General features: G+C 45.1%; 1 protein-coding gene across 2 annotated transcripts in view; it reads right to left on the bottom strand.

Moving 5' to 3' along the window:
* Nucleotides 1-27,443, bottom strand: part of rptor (regulatory associated protein of MTOR, complex 1) — a 142,879-nt gene that overhangs the window by 102,245 nt on the left and 13,191 nt on the right. For both annotated transcript variants that reach the window (XM_056586914.1, XM_056586915.1), the window contains exons 3-4: nucleotides 27,283-27,385; nucleotides 25,927-26,009 (exon numbers count right to left, since the gene is read on the bottom strand). In XM_056586914.1, the coding sequence (XP_056442889.1) occupies nucleotides 25,927-26,009; nucleotides 27,283-27,385 (186 nt within the window). The remainder of the gene's footprint in view (nucleotides 1-25,926; nucleotides 26,010-27,282; nucleotides 27,386-27,443) is intronic.

Genomic DNA, 27,443 nt, shown 5'->3' with positions numbered 1-27,443 from the left:
TGTCTGTCTGTCTGTCTGTCTGTCTGTCTGTCTGTCTGTCTGTCTGTCTGTCTGTCTGTCTGTCTGTCTGTCTGTCTGTCTGTCTGTCTGTCTGTCTGTCTGTCTGTCTGTCTGTCTGTCTGTCTGTCTGTCTGTCTGTCTGTCTGTCTGTGTGTGTGTGTGTGTGTGTGTGTGTGTGTGTGTGTGTGTGTGAATTACGTGAAAGGAAGAAGAAAAAGGGAAAGGATAAAGACACTAAGAGCTTGTGAGACCACGGTAACACCGCCGTAGATCCTGTAAATGTCAGACGAGTGATTGAATCATCGAAGGTGGTAAAAGGAGAAGACAGGACAGGGCTGCGTTCAAACACAGCTCCGGTGTTACGCCCACCTTGGCCTGAAGGGGGAGCTGTAGCACTCCTTGCACGCAGATGAAAAAGGAACAATTACCTGCTCTACAGCACTTCCACTTTATCCCTCCCATTATATCCATCAGGCTTCAATGCCAGGGGAAAACAAGCTCTTTATGGCACTGCGCTATGCGCTGCCTGTTACCATTCATCAAGATGTCAGGCTCAGACAACGTGACCTTTTTCACATACTATGTGCATCCGGGACACCACTGGAGAGAGGCGTATGGGGAATACCTGCAGGCTGCTACACAGCCCAGGAAACAACGCAGGAGGCCCGAAGCAGGGGGAGGAGGAGGAAGCTGGCAGCATCTCCATGTCTGTCACAGTATCGTCTGGTCTTTAAGGCCAAAAGCAGAACCATGGTGGCGGACATTCATTTGGTAGAGCTCGATCGACAGTAGATTAACATCCTTACTGTACCGACAGCGTTATATTGATTCTCCTTCTGACAAATGTCGTTTATTGAAAGTCTCTTTGGATGAAATCGTCTGCTAAATGCCCTGAATGGAATCGTATGGGAAGTGTGTAAAATGCTGGATTTACTTGGAGCTCGTCTCTGTTCGAGTCATTGGTCCAGAACGGGCTACCAAGCGAGTGACTAGAAAGCGGATGTCCTACAACATCTACATCAAATCCTTAAAAAAACCTGAAGTAAAGGCTCCCAACATTTAAAGTTTAAAAACCAAGAGCGGACGGCATTATATTGATATATGTATCGATAAGGTTCTGTGTTCATTACACATCCGAGCCCTTACGGGTCAGGAGTATTTTGGGGGAAAAGCAGAGGTTCACCAGATGAATCTACTTCAGGTGATTTATGTCATCCCTGATTTGAACAATGATGATCCCCAGTGATGAAATGTCAGTAAAAGCATATGTAGGATTAAAACCTCCCCCTGGCCGTCTGCTTTTGAAAGGTCAACCGAAAAGGGGAAATGTCATGTTTAGACAACTATGAAGCCAGAAAGGTGTGTAGAAATTGACCGAATGTCAATTGATGTGTTTTTGAACCGGACACTAAGATATAAATACACATATTGAGTTGTAAAAACCTGTTCACAGTTATATTAGAACATTGGTTCTCAAAGTGCGGCCCGCAGGCCAATGGTGGCCCGCAGAAACATTCCTGGCGGCCCGCAATGACATACAGATGTAAGTTAAAAAAAAAAACTAAAAGAACTGAGTCGACTCTCTGTAGCTTTAAATTAAATCCTGTTATTTCTTAGTTTTAATCCGACTGTACATTACTTTGAAAGGATGAACCTCAGTTTTGTGATTTAGACCTCACTTGACCTCACTCCCAGAGGTCTACGGTGCAATGTTTTTTTTCACCACTGGGATGTTGACGGCGTTTTCTCGCCTACATTTTTTTCCTTTGCCGGCCCTCAGTCAAATTTTGGGTTCCTAAATTGGCCTTCAGCTATCAAAACTTTAAGAACCCCTGGTCTTGGGGATACTAAATCATCAAAATCGTATAAACATTTGTTTTGTACTCCAGGGTGACAACGAAGTGCAAAACAATGTGCCATTTCCTATTTATTTTTATCAGTTACAGTGTGGAGAAACTGTGTTCCCAAGAGGCTGAGCTTACAGGAAGGGTTACAGCAATCTTGCACAGTCTAAAGAGTGCAAAGGAAACTTCCCTCTTCTACTGTTCTTTCCTAATTTCATGACAGCTGCTATAAGAACAGCAAGTCACTTAAGAAATTAAATGGTTTTACTTAGCTTCGACACTTGCAACAGGAGAAATCGTGGCTCTTTCTCCAAGAGTGGTCGCTGAGCTCTCATTCACCGAGAAGCAGCAGCACAGTGTTTGGGTTAGCCGTTCTAAGTTACCTGTGTAGAACGTTGCGTCAAATTAGTTCCGTAAAATCAGTAAAATCATAGTAATCTTATTTGTTCATCACGGGGGGGGGCCACAGGGGGGGCCGGGGACATGTCTAAAGGGGCACTGGCCCCTGTAGGCCCCCGTGTAGAATCAACATTGATGGCCCGTGTTGTAGCAATGTTCACTACCATGATAAAAGCACCCTGCAAATTCGTAGGCTGTGTTTGTACTCAGGGCATATCTGTCTAGGAAGAATGGGCCATATTGAACCTCACCATGATTGAGAGCATGGTGAATCTCCACAATCCAAACCAAAACTCCAGGCAGGTTGTCAGCCCGACATCTAGCCCAGAGTGCCCTCCATTTAATTAAATAAATTAGAATCAGTTAAGTTACTATCTATTGCTTAATAAGGGAACAAAATGGTGATTTAGCTTATGGCGCACTTATGCAAAGCAAACAATTTCTGTTCCCCCTTTCTTCATTTGTCACATGAAGTCGTTCCCCATTTTGTTATACTGTTCCATCATTGCCGGTAAGTTTGTTTTTATTATTATATCAATATTAATTTAAACAAAAATAAATAAATATAAAGAGAAAAGTCGACTCTTTGTAGCTTTCAATTAAATCCTGTTATTTGTTAGTTTAATCAGACTGTACATTACTTTGAAAGGATGAACCTCAGTTTTGTGATTTAGACCTCACTTGACCTCACTCCCAGAGGTCCACGGTGCAATGTTTTTTTTCACCACTGGGATGCTGACAGCGTTTACCGCCTACATTTTTTTCCTTTGCCAGCCCTTAGTCAAATTTTGGGTTCCTAAATTGACCCTCAGCTGTCAAAACTTTGAGAACCCCTGAATTAGAATGTAAAAGACAAATATTTGGTGACTTTAAATCAATTGTTTATTTAGATTATGACATCAATCTCAACAACAAAATGTAAAAGGTATTCATTAAGAACTGGATGAATTATTGATTATGAATACCAAAATAACCAGTGGAATTTGCAGAGGACTAAGACATACATTATAAATTATAATCCATCTTTAATTCATGTTCTCATTCACGTTTATTGATTTCATAATTTATTTAAGCAGTCACTTTTTTATTTCCTGTAATCTATTAATGATTCAAACATTGTCTTGAAATACATACCAATCATAACTTTCACAAAACACTATCGCACATTCAATTCCTATTTTGACTTTGTGACCATGCATATTGATCACATATTGTGTTTCCTCGTTGTGACTACCTGTACAAAAAGTTAAGACACAATATGGGCTCAACCATTTACATTTTACATTAGATTTAAGGGCATTTAGCAGACGCTTCTATTCAAAGCGACTTCCATTTGAAGATATATCGCTGTTGGAACAGTAAGGATGTTCATAGAATTAATCGCGAAGTGCTTACAATTGTTAGGTAAACCCATTCCCCGTATACAACAAAAATTGCTACGATAAGATGCTACACGATGCAATTTACTATTATTAAGTGCAAGGACTTGCAACACACAAGTGTGTTTATTAAGTGTCAGGACGTACAAAAGCACAATAAATACGTAAGAGGTCAGTTTTTAGGAGAGCAATGGAGGAGAAGTGGTGGGGGGGGGGTAAGGAGGGAGGCTATGCAGAGTCCAAAGCACCTCTGTATGACAGACTGGGAGACACGTGAACAAAATTACCATCTCAGAAAGAAACATACTATAGTTCTATAGGGGGCTGCAAGTGTTCATCTTGACGGCAGTGAGAGCTACAGCCCGGCCGTCCCATGGGGGCATCCAGCCCCCCATGTTCAAATACAGCGTTCAAATAAGCCTTTGACTGGTGATACACAGAAGACTGCGGTAACCAGGAAGTCAGGCATGTTAGACCAAAACAAGGAGATAACGGCGTAGGGAATTTCGTCATTGATGGAAAAAAACAAACAAATCAATCAAATCAGGAGCGGCTCGTTGTTACAAGAATACATCAACAGATAGTATTCATCACAAAGCCCATGGGTCGTCCTCAGAGTACTAAGACTATTTAAAAATAAAAGCCTGAAGCATAGAAACGTGCCTCTCCGAGCAACAAAAGGTCATCTGTCTCCAACACAAACCCGTCGGTCTTTACACAAAGACACGCAGGCTCCACCGCCCTCACATGCTCCTCAAGTGGGACGTGAAATTACCATGACCCTATCGTGACCACTTCCTGCACAGGATGACCGCCGCACACGCAAACTCGCAAAACCCGGGCGACATTCTCGTTGGGACTCGGGAGAGAATGCAACGCCAAGGCCACGACTACTTAACCTCGGCGCGAAATGATTTCCATCAGGAGAATTTGAAAAGGCCATCACCGATTCTGTGGCAGATTATAATGCCAACTTGTTACACGGAATTGCATCGTATGGAGCACTCAGTGACGCACGCAGGAGCAGACATGCAGACACTCACAGCAGAGGTTGTGGATGACATGGATGTGACGTCAATAGCACCAAGAGAAGTGCAGGAATAAGAAAGCCATTGCTCGGTCGTGAGGTCTGGGTTCTGGGAAGATGACAAGGGTAACGGCTCGGGGAAGAGACGGCCTTTATGAGACGCTTAGCAAAAACAACGATTGCTTTCGTGATTCACACCGAGCCATGATCAGGGTCCTTCCTTACCACCTCTGGTTAATCACTCCCCTATTGACCAATTAGTTCCTATAAACCAGTCCAAACAAGAACAGTAAAGGGGAAAGTACAGGACCAAACAAGGTGTACCACAGTGCCTTAATATCCCTCACCAACAACTGGAGTTGAAACATACTATTTCATCCAATACACTGTTCAGTGTTCAGCCAATACTAGAGTTCAGTCGGTATCAGGGCCAACCATAACTCTCCTTGTTCCAAGCAGGCGAGTCGGGGGAAGTGAATATGGCGCAAGCAGCTGATATATTACCTGAGGGAACACGGCATTAGTGGCACGGTGAGGCATAGTGGTGCAGCCATTAAAGTCTATCCATCCAGCTACCGGTCTGTATCCAAGTCTCTCTGCCACTAATGAATCAGCAGGCTCGGCCCTACTCCGTGGCCACATAACTTTTGGCCATAAGGCAAATAGAACTGTTTGATATAATAGACGTCTAAAACAGAAATGGACCCCATTTGAATACACCCACTACAGTATTCCTTCCCCGGCGTCTTATTTTGTTACAGCGCATGTTTAGTGCACACCTATCGCTGCCTTTCCTACTTAGCACGCTGGGCAGAGTCGTCTGGTGTTTTAGTAACATGAGACGTTGAATGGAGACGACAGAGGAGAGTGGGAAAAAAACCATAACAATCAATGACCTCTTCCTGTCCTGTGAACTCAGGCAGAGGCATCACTTCCTGGCCTCATTATCGTCAGCCGGATGTTTGGAATATTTAGCATCTCAATTTGTTTACGCTTCCAGTCATTGGTAAACGATGCTCTGTTATTCCAGGTAATTTCTGAGAAGCTCCCTTGTGTGGGTGTGTGTGTGTGGGTGTGTGTGTGTTTGTACGTGTGTGTGCGTGTCTTTGTAAGTGTGTGTGTGTGTCTGTGTGAGTGTGTGTGTGTGTGTACGTGTGTCTACATACGTGTCTGTACGTGTGTGCATGTGCACGTGTGTGTATGTGTGTGTACGTGTATGTGTATGATAGCGCAGGGACCAGTAGACCTCTAAAGCTCTGGTCTAATTAAACTGTCAAGAGGCTGTTGCTGAGCCCCCGTTCACAAGTGCCCTTGAACATGTGTGTGCTGGTGAACATGCATTGTGCACGTTAACATGCTTGTGCAGGCAAACGTGTGTGAAGGCAAACACTTGCATGAACGCCAACGTTTGCGTGCACGCGAACATGGTTGTGCAGGCGAATATGGTTGTGCACGTGAACATGAGTGTGCACGTGAACATGAGTGTGCACGTGAACTTGCGCCAAAATGTACATGGGCGGCGTGATACTGCGATCGTTTTCACAAACAGCATGGCTGTTACCCTGATAACAACTCACTCATCAGCGAGTATAGGCAACATTTCAAAGAAGAATTATACGACTTTGAACACTTCCACAAACGCATAAGTGTTTGTCCTGGTGGAGAAAAAACTACAAAAACATTTGCAAAATAAATGAATCTCAAATGAAAAATTAAAACCAATAAACCTTGTTTGTTTAGTTAGGAGTCAAAAATAAATGTATAAGTGTGTTCAGAAGCCGTGGCGGCGCAGCTCCATTAGTTACCTATTAAGGTGCTTCCCTTCCCCTTAATCGGCTTCCGTGCCGCGTCCCACAGCGACCCGGAGAGAATCGCACACAGGAGAGCGAGTGGAGAAAGGAAGGGCCACTGGTGGCCTGTTCAGCACTCAAAGTGACAAAAAAAATGTCCTCAGATGTATGTATTCTAAAGACGCTATTGTCCTTACAAACTAATGATTTATACACACATTTATTCACACACCGACGGCGGCGTCAACAACACTCGGGCGACAGCCAGCTCGTCAGGAGCAGTCAGGTTGAGGTGTCTTGAACCGGGACACCTCGACCCCTCAGCAAGGAGGAGCTGGGGATCGAACTAGCAACCTTCGGAGCTACTCCCGACAGCCAAAAGAGCCCTTGTTAAAGACAGACTGCAGCATGTGCACAAGGTTGAATATGACAGAGCTTGGTGTGTGAATGTCTGTTTAGTATACACACACACACACACACACAGTGTACTGGGCTACGTGAACAGAGACTTGGACGGAGGAAAAGGTCAGAACAGCCAAACATGCGCCCTGGAAGATGATATGATGAGCTGCATCTGGGTTGTTTTCCTCGGTGGAAGTATTGATTGACGAGCGCAGAAGAGGGTAAAATAGAGCAAACAAGTTTTGGCTTGGGTTTCCGTGGTATTTTTAGACGGTGTACTCTAAGGAACACACACACACACACACACACACACACACACACACACACACACACACACACACACACACACACACACACACACACACACACACACACACACACACACACACACACACACACACACACGGCTATACTGGTTTAAACACGTGTCTCACCAGTACACAGGGGTCTTTCGGGGGGGGTTGGGCGTACAGTTTAAAAAAAAAAAAAAAAAAACGACAACATCCACATATGCACTGGGACACATGTTCTCCAAGACCACTATGTTGACATGAAGCCTTGCAGCGTCTCGCATTTCTGCCAGAGTGGAGGAATACAGGAGGCGGGGGAAAGGGTCATTTCCTAATCCGAATCGATGGCATTGGTTTTGTATGATAACTCACTGAGTCCACCAGACGCTTGCCCGAGGGGCCCCAGTAGAAATATTTATAACCCGATCAATGGCTTATATCCACTGACCTATATATAAATAACCTATGAATATATGCAGGACATTGTGGGTTTGTGTGTGCTCGTGTAGGTGTGTGCGTGTGCGTGCGTCCCCACCCCACTGCCATTAAATGCTAATTCGTTTTCACAGTGAATCATGCAGAGGGTAAAGTGCAACAATGGCTCTCGTCGCCGTCTACCAGGTTTGTCTTTGTGGGTCACACTGTGTTTACGGTTGCTGGCAGTTGTGTGTAAGGGTTCCTTCTTTAGGCTCTACAGATGCAGAATCAGAGCACTCAACTACCCGCCTACCAGTTCTCCATCCTTCAGCCTAAAATCACATGGATAACACACACTGGGAACATGTTCCCCGCCTGAACAGGCCTGCAAAAAAACACGTCTGTTGTTCAAAAATAGCTCCATACATCTCCCAAGGACCCGAAAGCCTTTTTAGATTGAGGAGAGGAGAATCCTCGAAACTATGACCATCTCGTTCCATTGAGGAGAGTCTAAGGAAAGGTTCATCCATATTGCATTCAAGGTAATGGGATTCAGCAGGAAGCTGCAGATGGCTTTTATTGGATTGGATTCATGGGATGTCTAGAGAGGGAAGCGGACATGGGTGGCTAAAAGCATTTAGGAGAAAGAATCATCTTGTTTGGGTTCACTGAGCGAGTTGATGGACCGCAGTCCCCACACACCTTCTCAGGTACGAAGGAGGGGCCATTTAAATAATAATAAATACAATACATACTTATCAAAGAAACACCTCGATAATTCAGTCTAGCATTCTGAGCATATAACCCAGTGACTTTCATAAAAGGTCAACGCTTTAATGGAGGAGAAACGGTTGACAGTTTTTCAGTTCTAGCTTTAAAAGATATGGACAACATTCAAACCGTATAACCACCGGTCTCAGTGGTTTGTTATGGGTACACGTCATCAAACTGGAGACAAAAATAACTTTTGGCACTGAGAAGTATTGATTCGGAAAAGCGGAGATGAATGAACGATTTTGTAGACAAAGATTATAGAATTCGCCCTTCAACGGGGGGTAGCCAAGATGAAGGATGAATTCTAACCAGGTATAGAAGCCTTGTGGTTCGCCTGGTCCACTGCCTTAAAGAAATCAATGGAGATCCTGTCTTTATTCTGGCAGCCTGACCCACAGACAGACTAATGGACTGACGGGCATCTAATCTAAGCAAGCGATTGGGTAATTTGTTCAAGGGTTTAGCCCGTCGAGTGATAATATAGCGCAGCGCCTAATTAAGACGTTGGTTTTTACACTGCATTGTTCCATGCTGTCCGGAAACCACTTAGTCCATTAAAAGCGCTATATAAAAATAAAGTTGTTTTTTATTAGATCTAGCATTAGCGTGTCGGCTTCGAGATAGATCTTTTAAGAAAAGAGTACAATATAAATAATTTGCTCATTTGTTAGGAGATTGTGTGGACCAACCGTTTACTGAAAGATCTTATGGAGAACAAAGCAAGTCTACCATACACTATAAAACTATAAAAGTCCAGACAACCTCCCCTTCTCCACAAAATGCAAGACTGTGTCTCAATGAGTTTGTTTCAGGGGTTTTATATTTGAGATTTTGTTGAATAGAGTACTTGGGGGAATAGTAGAAAATCCAGAAAGAGCCCAAAACATTTGTGGCCTCTATATATCTCTATAAACCTACACTGTGCTGATCAGTGAAACGAAAAAAGTGTAGTAAATCAAATCAGAGTGGACCAGGATGGTCGCTCACGATTTACTAGAGACAGAGAGAGACAAGAGACAGAGGAAGAGAGACAGGCCGAGAGACAGAGATAGCAAGAGATTGAGAAAGAGAGACAGAGAGAGATTGAAAAAGAGAGACCAAGAGACTAAGAGGCCGAGACAGAGAGAGTGAGACACACAGAGAGAGACATCGAGACACCAAGAGATCGAGAGAGAGAGAGAGACACACAGAGAGAGACATCGAGACACCAAGAGACCGAGAGAGAGAGAGAGACACACAGAGAGACCGAGAGAGACATCGAGACACCAAGAGACCGAGAGAGAGAGAGACACACAGAGAGACCGAGAGAGTCATCGAGACACCAAGAGACCGAGAGAGAGAGAGACACACACACACAGAGAGACCGAGAGAGACATCGAGACACCAAGAGACCAAGAGAGAGAGAGAGACACACACACAGAGAGACCGAGAGAGACATCGAGACACCAAGAGACCGAGAGAGAGAGACACACACACACAGAGAGACCGAGAGAGACATCGAGACACCAAGAGACCGAGAGAGAGAGAGACACACACACAGAGAGACCGAGAGAGACATCGAGACACCAAGAGACCGAGAGAGAGAGAGAGAGACACACAGAGAGACCGAGAGAGACATCGAGACACCAAGAGACCGAGAGAGAGAGAGACACACACACACACACACACAGAGAGACATCGAGACACCAAGAGACCGAGAGAGACACACACGCACACACAGAGAGACCGAGAGAGACATCGAGACACCAAGAGAGCGAGAGAGAGAGAGACACACACACACAGAGAGAACGAGAGAGACATCGAGACGCCACGACTGACGACTTTCTCCAGCCTAACCGTCGGCCGTCCCTCCACCGTCCCGCTAACTGTTCCGTCCAGATCAAGGGACCAACGGGACTCCAGAGAGATGCAGCGTGGGGCGGCTTAACACCCAGACACACTCCTTGGGGACTGCTCGGGAGGCTCTGTTTTCATTAGGCGGGCTGCACCGCTGGAAGAGGCTTTGATGAATGGCTTCCTCTGTACACACGGCTGCACTCAATCCACCCTCTGCTTTCTTAATGTCTCCCCCATCCCTTCTGCTTCTTTCTCCCTCCTCGCAGCCTCCTGCCCCGTCTCAACATGGGTTTTTCATGTTGTTTGTCATGTTTGTCTGACCTCCATGTCGTTTATCTTGTTTGTCTCACCCCCTTGTTGTCTGTCTCCCCGCTATGTTTGTCTCACTGCCATGTTGTCTGTCTCACTGCCATGTTGTCTGTCCCACTGCCAAGTTGTCTGTCTCACCCCCATGTTGTCTGTCTCCCCCCCATGTTGTCTGTCTCACCCCCATGTTGTCTGTCTCACCCCCATTTTGTCTGTCTCACCCCCATGTTGTCTGTCTCACCCCCATGTTGTCTGTCTCACCCCCATGTTGTCTGTCTCACCCCCATGTTGTCTGTCTCACCCCCATGTTGTTTGCCTCACCCCCATGTTGTTTGCATCCACTACCCTTTGCAGGTTTGCTCGTCTGCCCCCTCTGTGTCTACTGACCCCAACGTGGGGCCTTGGGTTAGGATCAACCCACCGTAGACATGACAGCGGTGTCATGTCTACGGTTCACGTGTGCGTCGAGCCCTGTGCACACACGCAGGGGTTAAAGGCAAAAGAGAGTGAGGCAACCTGATGTTCAGATTCTTCCATAAAGTGGAATTGTGGAATTTGAACGACCACTTTAACGACAGGTTGGCGGTCTCTGTTGTTTAGCCTTCCTTCACAGATCTGTCTGGTACACCGACACAAGCATGGGAGAGAGAGAGAGGGGGAGCGAGAGGGGGAGCGAGAGAGAGAGAGAGAGAGAGAGAGAGAGAGAGCACACACACACACACACAGAGACAGAGAGAGCACACGCACACAGAGAGAGAGAGCACACACACACACACACACACACACACACACACACACACACACACACACACACACACACACACACACACACACACACACACACACACACACACACACACACACACACACACACACACACAGGGAGCACACACACGGGGAGGGAGCACACACACACATGGAGAGAGAGAGAGCACACACACAAAGGCATGGAGAGAGAGCACACACACACAAACACACGCACACACGGAGAGAGCACACACACACACACACACAAACACACACAGCTTACATATACACTCACACTACCCCCATCCTCCTTGTTCACCTGTCGGGGAGGGCAGGCTGGGCAGAAGGCTCCATGACAGGTGAACAGGGGAATGAAGCCGGCGCTGGAAACGCTCTAGCAGCCCCATGCACGGAGGTTCACAATCGATAGCGAAAGCATGGAGAGCACACAGCTAACCTTGTGTATGTGCATGTGTGTATGTTTGCGCATGCCTGTATGTAAGCGTGTGTCTGTCTGTGTCTGTGTATGTGTGTCTGTGTGTGTGTGTGGGGGTATGTGCGCGCGATTGTGAATGCGTGAGTGCGCAACTATGTGTTTCTGTGTTTAAAGTGGATGGGTATCTGACAAGTAAACATACATTCATGCAAGGGTGGAGGTCACAACAGCACTTCAAGGTCACCGCTCTAGATCCCACAGTCGAAGGTTCAGCTCTGGCTACAGGTCCGACTGCTGAATATTAAAACATTGGAACGAGTCTGAAGAATTCTGTAGATAAAGAGGTCACTTCCAAGATACATCGCCAAAATGTTATATGATGTGATCTACAGAAATAGCTTTGCCCTGTGAACAAGGAGCAAGCAAGCAGCAAGATTATTGATCAGGGAGTAGCACTTATTCGACGATTAACGAACGATAATGTTTCCACCAATTATTAACTCTAAGCCTTGCTATCATGCCCTAGAATAACATTCACACTCTCACACACACACACACACACACACGCAAACGCACACGCACAAGCGCTTTTCCGGTGCAGCCAGGTTTCCAATTAAACATGTGGGCTGCAAGCCGAACAAGGGAACGAGAGCAGCCGACAGGAGAGGGAAAGGAGCTGATGAGAGAGGGAGAGAGAGAGAGAGAGGAGAGGCTCTCCTGCCCCTGTAACGACGCCCGGGCGAGAGAGAGAGAGTGTGTGAGCGAGGAGAACCAAAGTCCTGTCGACACACAACACACGACACGTCTGTGTCTGTCTGCATGGTTCTAAGAGAAGTCATATCCGTGTTTTTCATGGCTACCGTGGTGGCAAGATGTTGTGTTCAGGCTTGGTCCAGGGTCGATAAGTCTCCGCCAAAAGCCGGTGCAGGTGTGAGAAAGAGAAACGGGCATCAGCAGGCTTTTGTACAGAAGCCAGGCCCCCAGGGACGGAGGTGTCCACGTTGCTTTGAGGGGGGGGGCAGAGGCTGGAGATCAGATGAGCTGCTGGGAGGCAGCCGGGCCATGAGGCGCCGCCTCAGCGAGGAGATTGAAATCGTCTGACTTTAATGCACTCAAAACTATTTTTCAAAAGACTTCGGCTAAAAGAGAAAAGTTCCACCGCCATAAAAAACAAAAAAAAATAAAAAATTTAAACACGCCTTAATGCAGCCTCACAGCTGTTTTCTGGCCTAGTTCAACGGATCAGAGTTAAAATTGACTTCTTGCTAAAAAGTTTTTTACTTCTCACACAACAAAAGCTAACTGAGAAAGGTGTTGGTTGGGAGTCAGGGATTAATGTTTCCATTTAAAACATGCATTGTCCAACAGGAGAATGAATCTATGCTTTATTAGATTGCAAGGTCTATCTTACATGGATGGATAGTGGATTATAGGTGGAAGGAAATAAAAATACGAAACAATAACCATGCCTTTCTCACCACAAACCAGAGCAAATATGTTCCGAGCTGGATTGAGTCACGTATTTTTATAAGATTCAAGGTTAAAAAAATAAATAATGTTATCGGTTGTGGTGAGCTGTATTGACAAAGATGAATGCGGTTTACAAAGAGCCAGTGGAATCGACAAACACTTCATAATTTACACCGGAGTTAAAAAAAAAATAAAAATCACTACAAAAAACAACAACCCTTACAAAATAGGATTGAGTAGCCTTGTAATGCAAAAGAAAAACCAAGAGAATGCCAGCTCCCAAAGCAAAAGAGCCTCTGGTCTGTATGAACTAGGGCACCGCAAGCAGACCTCCGAGTGCTGCAGCGAGAGCGATAAGCTCTGCTCAAGAGAGAGCAATTAGAGCCCTGCGTATGAAAGGGGGTGTGTGGAGAAGGGCGAGGGGGAGGGTAAGTGGGGCACCCATTTAAATGAACGCCGGAGAGCGGCAGGGGGACGACATTAATGATCTACAAGGAGGGCAGGCTCACTAATTGTGCGTAGGGTAATCCCGGGAAGGACCCTAGAATCAAAAGCAATCAAGGCGCAAATGGTGGACAAAGTGCCCTGATTGACTGCACAATGATGTGGGAAGGAAGAGAGAGGATACGTTATTGGCTGCCTAATGGCGGCGTTGCGGTGACACTTAAACCCAATACTGTATTGGAAGGCAAATGGATGCAAGATGTTAAAACATTATATCATGTTTGGGAAGCATTAGTGAATTCACGGTCTAATTGGTAAAGGCTTTACACATTTAATGGCTGAGGAACACTGAGACTTTAGAGGCCATGCGGAATACATCTCAATTTACTGGGAAGTGAATGTTGTTTGGGTTTGGAAAGTTTTAGCAGTCTAGGAAATGCATTGTTTTGGGGATTCTACGGCTTCAAGGAAACAATACTTTGAGCTTTGATCAAAAATATCAAAAAAGGAGTCACGGGGAGAGAAATGTTATCTCAGAGTTTCTATTCCACTTCAGGTCGGATTGTATTTCTTGGTTCCAAGCTGACAAAATAAAGTGCTGTATTTTTATGGCATTCCTTTATCAAGATCCACAATATCTTGCATTATGTTCAAGTCAAAGTACATTCCAGCCAAAACTATAAAAACAGCATTTGAGTGCACAGAACATCGTAGACAAAATATAGTGAAGTCATGCTCATACTCAGCATAAGAGTTAAGTGTTTTACCGTTTCCAGATTGAGCCGTCAGTTCATGTACAGTACACTTGTGGTTGGAATCTCAATACGGATAATCTTGTGCACACCTCAACATGACTTGGATGTGTAAATGCAGGCAGTGCGTGCATTCAGAACTAGGAGAACCAGTAGAAGGCCACTGGGGGGCCGGTAAAAAGGGTGGATTCCGCTCAACCCATTATTTTTCATACATGTCAAGGATAACCTGGACCTGAGCAGATGGTGTCCCACCAACGTGCGCAACCTGAGTCACTTCCTGTCTTCCTATGTGCATCCTCTTCAGAGCTCAGCTCCAGTGCACCCAGGCTAGCCGAGAGACACACGTGCACACTCTAGGATCATGCGGGCATCATTCAGTGTTGACTTGTCCACCACGTGGACTGAGAAGATACAGGGTTTTTTAGGTGTTTGTATCAAGGCAAAATGTCTCAATCGGAAATGTACTATCTTATCTTTCACGACAAATTATATTTTTATTTGGATATATTTACCATTTTGGGCCACTGTTGAATGCCATTTGCCTGAAGAAGACCCTGCCGGGTCAAAACCCTGCAGCACCATTAAACATATGGGAGATACAGCAGTGTGCGGGATCCTCATTCTTATGAGTTATAACTTCACTGTGGTGCTCAGCAGCATAGTCCTGTTTCTTATGACATTTATTCTTTGTCCTTATCCGCAGTGTCTTGCATTATCATGTGAAACCACTTGGAAAGTGATGCTAATTAAATATGTATGTAAAACAGGCCAAAGTGAGTAGTGAGGGGAAGGGAGATGACAGGAAGTGCAGGTCAGGCCGGGGGGGAAGGAGGGGCGACGGGGGGGGGGGGGGGGTGGCTGGAGAGAGCCGTGGACGTGATTAGTCGGTTGGAAAATAGGGAGAAGTCTGTGCCGTTGTTCTTGAAGACCGAGCCACTTAAAAAGCAGGAGAGAACTTCTCTTTGGGTAGGTTCACCGGGAAAGTCATGGATGTCAGGAGAAGCTAGTGTGGGGAGGGGGGAGTCGCTCTAATGTGCTCCCTGAGGTCACTTCCTGCCTGTGTAGCCGGTGTCTGCTCAGCCCCAGTGCACTCATGCAAGCCCAGAGAAACACATGCACACGTTGGGATCATAGCTTTTTTCATGCAGTGGTCATATGTCCAAAACATGAACTGATAAATGGCTGGGAGGATACCACTCCCACGTGCGTGCACTGCAGAATTTGCAACATAATTAATTTCTCACGACAAAATTACTCAATTGAAAATGTTATTATTTTTGTCCTTTCATATTTCCCCAAAATATTATTAACCATGGTGCTTAGCACAGGGCCAGCTTGGCAAGCAAGATACAACTTGGAGTTCAAGACTCAATTGAAAATGTTCTTTTGTTATTCTTTCCTATTTCCTCTCAAATAATATTTGGGTATACTTAGCCATGGCGCTAAGCACAGAGTAAGCTGAGCTAACCGGGTAAAACTTTAGTTTGAGACTCCTTTGTAGGGCGAACAAAGCGCTTTGCAGCATCGTTCAGGTAGCTGTTCCCCCAGCAGCAGTAAAGCCTCCGACTCATTTATCTTTATAGCCTTGTGTATTTTCCATCTGCCGGAACACTTTTTTTCTGTGCACTTATTGATCTGGAGCAGCAGCAGTCCATAGAGTATCAGTGTTGTTCTAGACGGCCTCATTGCCCCCACCTGCCCTCTCCTCACTAGAATATTAGGATGAAGATGAATAGAAAATGGTGTCGGCTACTAAGAACCGGAGGCCCCCCTTAGAACAATTCTATTAGCCGGGGGTTTGATTCAGAAAATCAGGGCAGTTTCCTTGGGAAAAACAAGTGACCGCGGAGGGGGAGGTGATTGTGAACACAGATTATACCCACACGGAAAGTGGACAAGGGAAGCCGTAAACTAAAGGCAAAATCAAGGACTTTGAGGAGAAGGGCAGAGAGAACGAGTGAGTGGGCAAAAGCTGGCGTTTCTTCCGCCGTTTCTCTATCCACAAGGGCAAACCTGTGAGCGCAGCGGCAAATAAAGAGATTAATTTGTTGAAGTGGTGACTTTTTGAGCTCCTCCGAGCACTGACTGCGGCAGCGGAGGAACGAGGATGAATGGTGATTCAAGCAGGGAGGACCAGTACACAGTAAACAAGAACAGTTGCTTTGACACGTTAATGTACGCTCCTTTCTGAATGACTGCTGTTGGATTCGATAAAGGATCACTTAAAGGGGTGATATATCGCTTTTTAGACTTTTCCCTTTGCTTTCGACTGTTATAACGCATGAATAAATGTTTTACGTCTGCTAAGATAGAAAAATCTACGTCTGAGCCAGGGGGAGTATTCGCGCCCACCAAGAATACCGCTCAAAAAATATTTTGAAAAGTGTGAGAAACTGCTTGTTTGCGCTCAAACTTCACTTCTGTATTGCTGTGATGTCAGACTGTGCAGTGGGCAGTGCAGACGTCATGCCTCCTGGCTGTTAGCCACACCCCCAAAAAAAAAAGCTGTTTACAGCAGTAGCTGGTGGGGTTTAGTTAGCCGGCAATGTTTTTGTGGTTGACCAATCGCAACAGAGTGGCCGTGCTGACCAATCACAGCAGACTGGGCCACCCGAGAGGGGGGCTTTTATTGAAAGACGCTGAAATTGGTTTTGCAGAAATGAACAATGTGGGAATAATAAAGGGTACGTCTATCATACCGGCATGTAACCCTAATCTAGTAGTACCCCAAATGCAATTATTACCCCCAAACAAGCATGACATGGGATCTTTAAACAACTTCTCCTGACATTATCAAGACAAGAGCCCGAGATATCCGTTGGGCTTTCAACGGCACGAACATCCAATCCGTAACTGCTGCGAGTTTCACCTACTCGTCGATCCGTATTTTGCTGGAATCGCTGCATTGCCGTGGTAACATCTGGTGCTGGACTCGTTAGGCATGTGGCTCCACATTACCCCGAGCGGCACTGCTCGGATTGTGTTCTATAGTGGCTTATTTATGACGTTATCAGCAGTACTAGTAAAAAAACAAAATAAAATCGAATCCATTCTCTAAGCACAGTTTTATGGACGGCCCGGTGTGCCCAGAACAGAGCCTGTACGTTCGTCAGCACGGTAGTGAGACGTTTCTCCCACAGGGCTCAGCGGAGAGCCCCAGACCCCCAGTACGCTGCCACGGTGAGGGGGATTGAATTAAGCCAGAGAACAACATGCGTTTACCAGCCTCCGGGCGTCCTCATTAAGGGTAATTGCGGTGTGGCGGTGGAGGAATCGCAGCTCCCCCCTCCATCGAATTGGAAGAACGTAAATTCTTTACTCAATAACATGCAAAGAATCATTGCAGGCTAAATTTGTGCTGAATGCATTGCTATCTGGAACACTAAGAGGTTAGAATTGCCTGTTCAGTCGAGCATTGAGGTTGCATGATTATTTGAATTGATTTGTGTGTGCGTGTGCGTGTGTGTTAGGGATGGGAAAAACAATTCTTTTCCGGGAATCAGTTCTATCAGTTCTTTCAGTTCCGTTCACTATCACGATCCGATCGTTAGATTCGTTCGTTAAGTCAGATTACGTCATTTGACAGAATTCCACAGGTGTCTGCCCCCCCCTTTGCTTATAAGTATTGGGTGCGCCCGCTAATTAAGGCTTTTTCACGGCCTGCCCTACCATAAGGGTACTGTCGACGGTTGAAACGCCAGCCGTAATTGAGCTGCGCCAAGCCGCACCGAATCGAACCGCACGGTGGAAACGAGGGGGAATAAAACAGAAACTAAAAAAAAAATTCAGTCACGGTGTACTCGAAAACCAAAAAAAGTGAATTTCAGTATCATTGGCCTATACAACGCAGTTCGACCAGTTCCATGGTAGGTCAAACAATACTTTATTAAAGCATGCAATTGTGTTGTAGAACAAAATAAATAGAAAACAAAGTGCTTGCATGATATTGAAGCCTACAGCGATCGTTAGTTAACTTGTGTGGCAGTGCCTTGTCATTTGTTTACCCGTGTGCCATGGCAACGTGATTGCTACCTGCTGTAGTACTCTCATTGGCTGAAGCTTTGAGAATGTATTACACTCAATCAATATAAGGTCGCGGGGAGACGGAGCTCTGTTTGTTTGTATATTTTATTAATGTGACCATATTTTTGTTTTATGTAAAAAAAAAAAAAGAATCAGTTTTCTTGTTTTGGGAATCAGTTCACATCGGTCACCTTCGGGATTCGTTCGTTGTGAACGAATCATTCGCCACCAACCCATCCCTAGTGTCTGTGTGTGTGAGAGAGTTAGATGCATATGCGTCGGAAAAGATGTGCATAAACGTCAGCCATATAGACACTGGCATCCATCTATACACACACAGACCAGTGTTTAGCATCACACCTTTCCAGAAGACGTTGGCCTCATTTGATTTGGGTGTTGCTGGGGCATTTAGTGACTGTTGCTCAAAGCCAATCATAGGCCGAAGGCTTTAGCTGCAGCATACTGATAAATAATGTAAGTATCTTGTAGAGGAGAGAACAGCATGGTTATACACACACACACACACACACACACACACGATGTGGTATGAGACCGTGTGAATATGCAAGAGATTAAAGAGGCAGTGGAAAAGTGTGCCAAACAACTGAGATACGTAATGAGCCATAATACCAGCAAGGTATGGGAACAGGCCTCATTTACATCTCACCTGCCTCCCAACATCTAACGAACCATGCAGAGAATTCCCAAAGCTAATGTACAGAGAGAGCAGTGAGGGAGAGGGGGATGGAGTGAGGAGGCAGGAGAAAGAGGGGGAGATATTAAGGGCGACATACAAAGACAAAATGGAGTCTTTGAATATACATGGGCGTCTTGAAAGAGAATATGTGAGAAGAGCAAGCACACTGCATTGTAAAAAGAAAAAAGGCTCGATCCTTACAAGGTGCTTTTCATTTAAAGCTCCCATGTTGTCTTTTTTTTTTCTGATGCCTGGGGTCTTTACGTTTGTGATGTCTATATCCCAAAAAACTGTTTTGGGAGGGGGTGTGGTTATGCTAATGAGGACTGCTCTGATTGGCCGCCTCACTGCAAGGTTTGGCAGAGGCGGAAAACAGAGATAAACAAGCTTAACAGAGCCGCTTACTGTAAAGATGGATGCCACTCCAGAAGCAACAGTGAGACCGTACATGTTTGAGCTTCCACTGAGTAGAATCCGAAAGAATGCACACACACACACACACACACACACACACACACACACACACACACACACACACACACACACACACACACACACACACACACACACACACACACACACACACACACACACACACACACACACACACACCACCCACGCTAACTCTTTAGCAACACAAAACCGAGGTTGCTATGTTTATTATATGAATATTACACAGCCATTCTAAGGCTGATCCCAACTCCCACTCAAGGTCAAAGAGGTAAAAATGGATGCCGGGAAACCAGTAAAGGGGCACTACACCAAGTCAATTGTTAAACTCGGAGGCTTGCGACTTGCATGTAAAACAGGAATAGCGGTACACAACCTCTAACGTCACCATGGGACACAAGCACTTGACCTGAATAAGGAGGACACAAAGACATCCTGGTCATGTGTGGAATAACGGACAGGTGTCCTGTCCCCTTAACTCTGGTTTCTGTTTTTTGGTATATAGGCTGGCAGTACAGATATATGCATTCTATTATTCTTGTACTTCGTGGATCAGGCTAAACCTGATCCACCATTCTTTTTATCAAAAGCGACTTACACCACTCGTACACAGAGACGGCGGAGTCAACCATTACATTTCCATTTAGGAGAAGCTTTTATCCATAACAGCTAACAATAAGTACATTCGTCAGAAGAAAGAGAAAAAAACAAAACGAAATCGCTTAAAAGCGATTGTAAGTGCTTGGCACTTACAATCGCTAGGTTAACCCATTCCTCGTATCCAACAAAGACAGCAAGGATAAGACGCTAGCCAATGTTAAGTACTATTTTTGGGCAAGGACGTACAACATATACTTGGTGCGTACATTAAGTCCCAGCAATTTTTGCAACATACAATATAACCCATGCAAGGACGACAGCAAGCACGTCTGGAGCTGTCAGGGTTAGTCGTCTTGCTCAGGGACGCATCAACACTCTAGAATCGAACTAACATCCTTCCGGTTACAAGTCAGATCCCCTAGCCGACCCCCCTACATGTGCACTATTGTTGACACGAATCTGAAAACAAAGAGCAGCACAATGAAGCCACAGGGTTAAACAGAGAGGTTGAAGTAGACCATCCACTTTGATCGAGAGTGTAAATGAAGGCAGCTGACAAGAGAACGTTTTCAGGCAGCAGAAGCAAGACGGTGCCGGCCTTTGTCTGAGATCACATTGACAGCATATCTCACGTCAGTAGATGTCATATTTCCAAGGGAAACATCGATGGATGAGTCATTAGCGCTGGACAAACCATAGGGGGAGGGCGGCGAGTCGATGGCTCGGGATGAGATTGGATCGTGCAGAAGTGACATGGCGTCGATTGAGAGACAGGAAGCAAACGAAGAAGCACAAAGAGATTTATGAAAACGAGGCTGAGGCGAAACGCGCAGCAGACGGAGCCTTCCGGAACCTTCCGGAGAACAGTTATGTGCAGTTCATTTAAGGTTGACCTTGACTTCCCTTTAGGCTGGTCCTTTGAAAGATATGCATGAGGAGGACAGTTTTTTCCCAACCAACACTTGTTGCACTCCTATCTATTAGGGGTGGTAACCACAGGGTACCTCACCATACGATACGCCATGCATGGCACACGATACCGATAATACCGCGATAAGGCGATTCTGCGATAATCAATATATTGTTAGACAATCATAACCTATAAAAGGTGAAGTGCTGGATTTTTGTCTTTAATCATGGTCGAAACTGTGTTTTTTAGATTGACAGAACTACTATGAATGCAAATTAGTATAAAAAATGAAACGCATTCCTCTATAAAAGGCACATTAAAGGGCAGAGAAGGAATGACGTGTCGACGCTGGGAGCAGGGAAATCAGTTTAGAGCCCCTCATTTGATTAATTAAAATATAAATATTTGTCGCCAGCGTATCGATTCTCGTATCGCACTAAGAAGGGCGACGATATATCGCCGTACCGATAATTCGCCCAGCGCCTGCTATCCATCCTACAATGAGGAACGAGAGAGAACGAGATCGTCATTCCCGGCCGCCCAGGGGATCGTATTCATTAGCACACAGTTTTAGGCAAGGACATAAAAATGGAAGCAATGTTCTCGGAGAAAACTATCAAAATACACCATGGTGTGATTTCTCCCATGATAAGATGCCTCTGAACCCAGACTCCCTTTCCTCAAACGTTCCACTATCTGCGTCTTTCACTTCCTTCTTCTGTTCTTCATTTGTTTCCTTTGCTGTTCTGATGCTCCATCGGGCCGTTATCCCTCAATTCCTCATACCTCTCTCAACAAGCGGCACCGCCCCAAATAATATGCAATATTAACCATCGTCCATCACAATCTCAGGAGACGTCCGACATAGTTTCCCGTGCCAACATTTGGATCTCTGCCCGTTTCCAATAAACACGATTTAAGTCATCTATGATCAGGTCTCCCCCCCCTCACTCCCATTGCACAGACCCCCTTCCCTGCTGGGCTTTGGTTCCAGGTAGGGCAAGGTATGTTTATGCCGCTTTTCCACTGCAGGGTGCGGTACGGTTCGGTTCGCCTCAGTCCGGTAGGGAGGGGGCGGTATAGCCCAGCTCAGTTCCGAGGTCGCGTTTCCACCGCCGACAGTACCCTTTATGGTAGGCCGGATGTCGATCGCCGCGGCAGCTACGTAAACACGTCTTCCTCCCCAAGAATGCAGAGGAACGTCTCCACCTCCTTGTTCGCCCAAGCAAGCATTTTATGCAACATGTTCATTGTAAAGAATAATACCTCTGGGATACCGTTTGTTTGTTTTTATCCCCACGTCGCCCCTGGAAGTGACGATTCTGTCGACCAATCAACGGAGGGGGTGTGTAGCTCGAATTTCCGGCACCCTTTCAGGCGTCTCAGTACCCCAACGGAGGAGTACTGAAGACGAGGGCAAAACGAGTACGGCTTAGTCCGGGTCACGCCCACTTTTGGCGGTGGAAACGCAATACGTACCGCACCTTTGCAAACCGAACCGTACCGCACCCTGCAGTGGAAACGCGGCATTAGTGTTGCTGGTTGAGGGCAGCTCTGGCCATCTGCTGCTCCTCCAGAGAGTACCGGTGTAACAGACTGTATAATCAGACGTGAACAGGGAGTGATAGCAACGAGTCTTGAGGCATGCGTATACCTAGACTCCGGTTTTCAGACAATGTGGTATAAACAGGTGCAAGAACAGCAAAACAATGACAGTTCCAAGACATTCATTAGACAGGAAAAAGATGAAGCACCTGAAACCAGACTCTAAAACCTAACCATACGCAAATCCTGTAATCTAACCCAAAAACGAACAGCAAATCCTTCAACATCAACATATAACAAAACCAAAACCCTAAAGCCTAATCAAATCCTGTAATCTATCCCTTAAACAAAAACCAAACCCTAAAGCCTAACCAAACCCTGTAATATAACCTTAAATCCTAAAACCTAACCCTAAACAAACAAAAAACAAAGCCTAGGCAAATCCTGTACTCTAACCCTTTAACAAAGAACAAACCATAAAGCCTAATCCTAACCCTGAAATCGAACCCTAAAAAAAACAAACATAAAACCTCCCATTTTTTAATTTCTCATTCTGAGGTCGTCACTGTTTATCAGTGTTAAAAGCGAGGATAACCAGATGGTGGAAACATTGAAACGTTCCTTGTTTATAGGCTACCTGTAATACACTTTTTATAAATGTATTGACATGTTGTCGTGTAGGCTTTTTAACTGTATTATTCTTTATATTTGTATACCTTCTAATCTTCACACGGTATTTACCAGGCCTTTGTGAATTTCTTCTGAGGTAAGATAAGTGAATGACCTTGAGAATTTCGACAATAAGAAAGAAAGTCTTCATTCTACTGAGGCATAGCAGACAATCTTGACGATTGTGAATGCAAACAGTATTTTGCATTGGTTAAATTGATATACCGTTTAAAAATGTGTACAACGGCTCCAGTGTAAAAAGTTACCCGAATTGATCTTAGAGAAGGCAATAAAGGCAATGAATGCTTAGAGAAGGCAAATCATTATCGTGAAACATTGTTAGCGAAGATATTCACAGCTTTCCACCGCAATAAAATCGTTAGCGTGGCGCTTGTTTATGAAGAAGGCAGGTCTAAATTCACACAATGGCCTCTTCATTCAGACTGCGGCAACAGACTTCTCTTCACAAATCCACCTCTTTAGCCCAAGGACTGCAGCTGTTAATCACAGAGCCAGGTTTGTAGCCGCCTCTTTAAAAAGTGCATGTCCTTGGATACGTGCACATGGAACTGAACTAAACTTTTGTGACATCCGATTGATGGCAGCGCATTTACCATCCTAACGCCTGGAGAGACAACGCTGTCTCCTTGTTCTTTATTCACGCACAAAGGGGTCTCAGCTAGTGAATGTTGTCTGCTACTTCATTGAGCAAAGAAAGTGACCCTCGGCCAATAGGAGCAATGCAAACATATTTGACACAAAGCCACACATAAAAGCACATTGAAAAGTTTCTACATTTATAAAAGCGCCGTATGAAACGGAGGTACGAGATATGTGGATATTTGAATTCAATGCCCATTGTGTCAAATCTTAAGAATGCATTTCGGGTAAATGCTTTCATTTCACTTGGAAGTGGAATTGCCATCAAGGACAGTCCATACTATCGAGATACATAGATTTTAATGTCGAGCAGGTTTAGTGCCACTGCGTCAGGGACTCCTGACACAAAGACACACAAACTAATCCTCAAAGTAATGCAGAAAACCAAAAGGATGTTTGGTGGCGGCCTGCATATCTTTAACATAAACCATATTTAAACATTACAAATAATGATGTATCAAATTCGTTTTGTGCATATCTGGTTTATCGAGGCTCTTCAACACGTTGACTGAGATTTTGATTTGAACGTCTTTATTCCACATCTCTCCCGCTCTCATATCCACACACAGAGAATTATGTAAATGCTGATCATGAAATACAATAAACCGAGGCATGCCGGAGTGACGGCCCTCAGGGTCCCATAAACCAAATCACTTCCTGTGTCGTTGCAGTGTGGTGAATTCCATCACTTGGAGAAAGAAAATCAATTTTTTTTTGATTTGTATCAAATCAGAAAAATCTCAGCGGTGACACACTGTGTATGTTTGCGTGTCTTTGCACGTGTGTGTGTGCGTGTCATGGCACGTGTTTGTGTCTTTGCACCCGTGTGTGCGTGTCTTTGCAGGAGTGTGCGTGTGCATTTGTGTACGTTCATTTTAGGGGTGGGAATTGATAGTTATTATCAATATTTATGCCATTGTCGATTCTGCCTATCGATCCAATTCCTTCATCAATTCTCTTACCGATTCCTGAGTAGTTGAGTGGCAAAAAAGGAGTTCTACACAGTCTTCTGCACCAAAAGTAACCATTTTATTTTCTACATGCTGAACAACACCATTACAGGATGTAGAGTAGAAAGAAAATAGTCTAAATAAATGAAGACTTCAATAAATAAGTAATAAAAAAAACAGGAAGACATTTAACATTTAACAATTAACATGCTAAATTATGATTTAACACTCCTTTTCTTAAAAAGGATATTGTAAATGAAGTAACAGTTGACATACACAAGTCCACTTTCGAAAAATGGTCATGTAGGCCTAGATAAAGCTTTGATATACATATTGATGATTTAACATGAGAAACTTTAAGCTTAACTGTAAAGCTTAAACCAAATGTCATTAAATTATAAGTTAAATTATAGTTTAACTTTTCTAGAAAGCCGGGATATAAAATGTAAACTAAACAGTAAACATACGTAAGGATGTAAGCCTTTCACAACGAACTTGGTCACCGCCCAGTGACATTCGTGCATCTTCTCCTCCTTCCACCTAGCTCCTGGACCCTGAGCTGCTAGCGTGAAAGGGGGCAACTTGAGCCGATCCGTCAACGAAGGACATAGTGGAGCCTGTTAGACTCGTACGCAGGCTTTTGAACACATGGCATTCTTGGCCCTTAATTCCATGCTGGGTAGACAAATGTTTTAGCATTTTGCTGGTATTTGCACCCTCACACGATATTACAGCATTGCACCGATTACACACGGCAGCATTTTCATCGCGTTTGGTGAAACGGAGCCAGACTTTGGTTCGCTTCCTCCTCTCCATGACGCCGCCTTGTTGTTTGAACTTCAGTCGTCGGCGCGCGCACAGGGTCGTCGCAGAGAGAGTGACGCAATCAATGTACCGCAACGCAAAATTTTGAGTAAACCCGGAAAACGTGGTGCGGAATCGTTAAGAAGAATCGATAACGTTGGAGGCGTAGAATTCCGACGGAATTGGTTAGTTGGAGCCAGTTCTAAGTACGAACCGGTTCTCGATTCCCACCCCTAGTTCATGTGCATCTTTGCGCAAGTGCGTGTGTGCGCGCCAGAATTCATGTGTGGGCGCGTACTCACTCTTGGCTGCCAGTTCTCGTACTGCTTCTGCAGGTTGGCTCCGATGGTCTCCAGGGCCTTCTGGGGACTCATCGACAGAGGATCTGGCAGAAGGCACAAAAAGTGTAAACACAGCATGACCGTGCAAAGCGCCCTCACCCCAGCGCTGCAGCTCTCCCTGCATCACAACAACACCAGACTGTGGACCAAAGCTCGCCGAGAACCCCACCAATGCATTATTCAGAAGGAAGACTTCGGTTAGATGAGTGCAGAGAAAACGTATCATGACTTGGTGGCTAAATCCTAACATGACTCAAAACCTCGAATTGCAACCATAATAGCGGGTACCACAGACACTGAACAATTCACAACAGCTTTGCGTTATACAACGCGACATGGAGCCGCGCTTATTCCAATATTGTTTCCTCCTTGGTAAGCCACAGCCCTAGAACAATTGCCCAAACGCACGGGAAGAAAGAGGAAATCAATGGGGCTGAAGGGATTGCAGTATATGGATGGGGCGTGTATCAAATTCTCCTCAGTAGGCAGAGAATAACGTATTGAGAGAATAGCGGGGGATATTGATACTCTTTATGCAGAGACAATTAAACCACTGCTGAGATGATGAATTGAAGCCTCGTTTTGAGAATATGCATCATTTCCACAACAAGGGGGTTTTGAGTGTGTGTGTGTGTGTGTGTGTGTGTGTGTGTGTGTGTGTGTGTGTGTGTGTGTGTGTGTGTGTGTGTGTGTGTGTGTGTGTGTGTGTGTGTGTGTGTGTGTGTGTGTGTGTGTGTGTGTGTGTGTGCGCACGCAACATTATTGCAGACACAACCGTATTGTTGAGCCCTGTGATTCACATATTCATTCATATGCGCTGGGTTCAATACCCAATATCATCAGAATGTTCTTTCGGCACAATTGTCTTAAGCACTAGGTACGAGCAAATGCAGAGAACTCTAGAAAAGTTGAACCCTTCATATAAACGGTCTCGAGGGACATGGAGGAAGAGTCCCTTCTCTAAAGAGACTACTTCCTCCTTTGTCTGTGCTTTGTCTGTCAGGAATTCGATACTTCAGAGGTTCTTGTTGGGATAAACTTCCTGCACATTACGTTTACTTCAAATTCAACAACTTTGCACTATAACAGTGGGCCTGAAATTCTTCAGACAAATAAAGTTTGCCGTGTTTATTTCCTCCCCTTCATTCAGTTTTGCATGCATACATATTTTAGACGTTACATTAAATTAAATCACGTAAAGAAAATGATATGATGAGATCGGAAAGCTGGCAAGATGATATATGACATAGATATGCATATATTGACCCTACATAAATAAGTTGAGTGAGTGACTGAGTGAGTCATTCTTGTTCTCACCTATCCAGCACTCCAGCCTGGCACAAGGGGAGGTCTTCACCACGTCGGGGGGGTCCACTCCCACGTTGAGACACAGCACCAAGGCCACGCTCACCGTCTTCATCTGGAGGAGACACAACCGACCACAATAATCTCAGAATAACATTAACAAGCACTTCATG

The sequence above is a fragment of the Gadus chalcogrammus genome, chromosome 3 (assembly GCF_026213295.1).
Source record: "Gadus chalcogrammus isolate NIFS_2021 chromosome 3, NIFS_Gcha_1.0, whole genome shotgun sequence".
Taxonomy (NCBI): domain Eukaryota; kingdom Metazoa; phylum Chordata; class Actinopteri; order Gadiformes; family Gadidae; genus Gadus; species Gadus chalcogrammus.
Note: the sequence above shows the minus strand (reverse complement) of the source record. Positions and strands in the feature narration are given on the sequence as shown.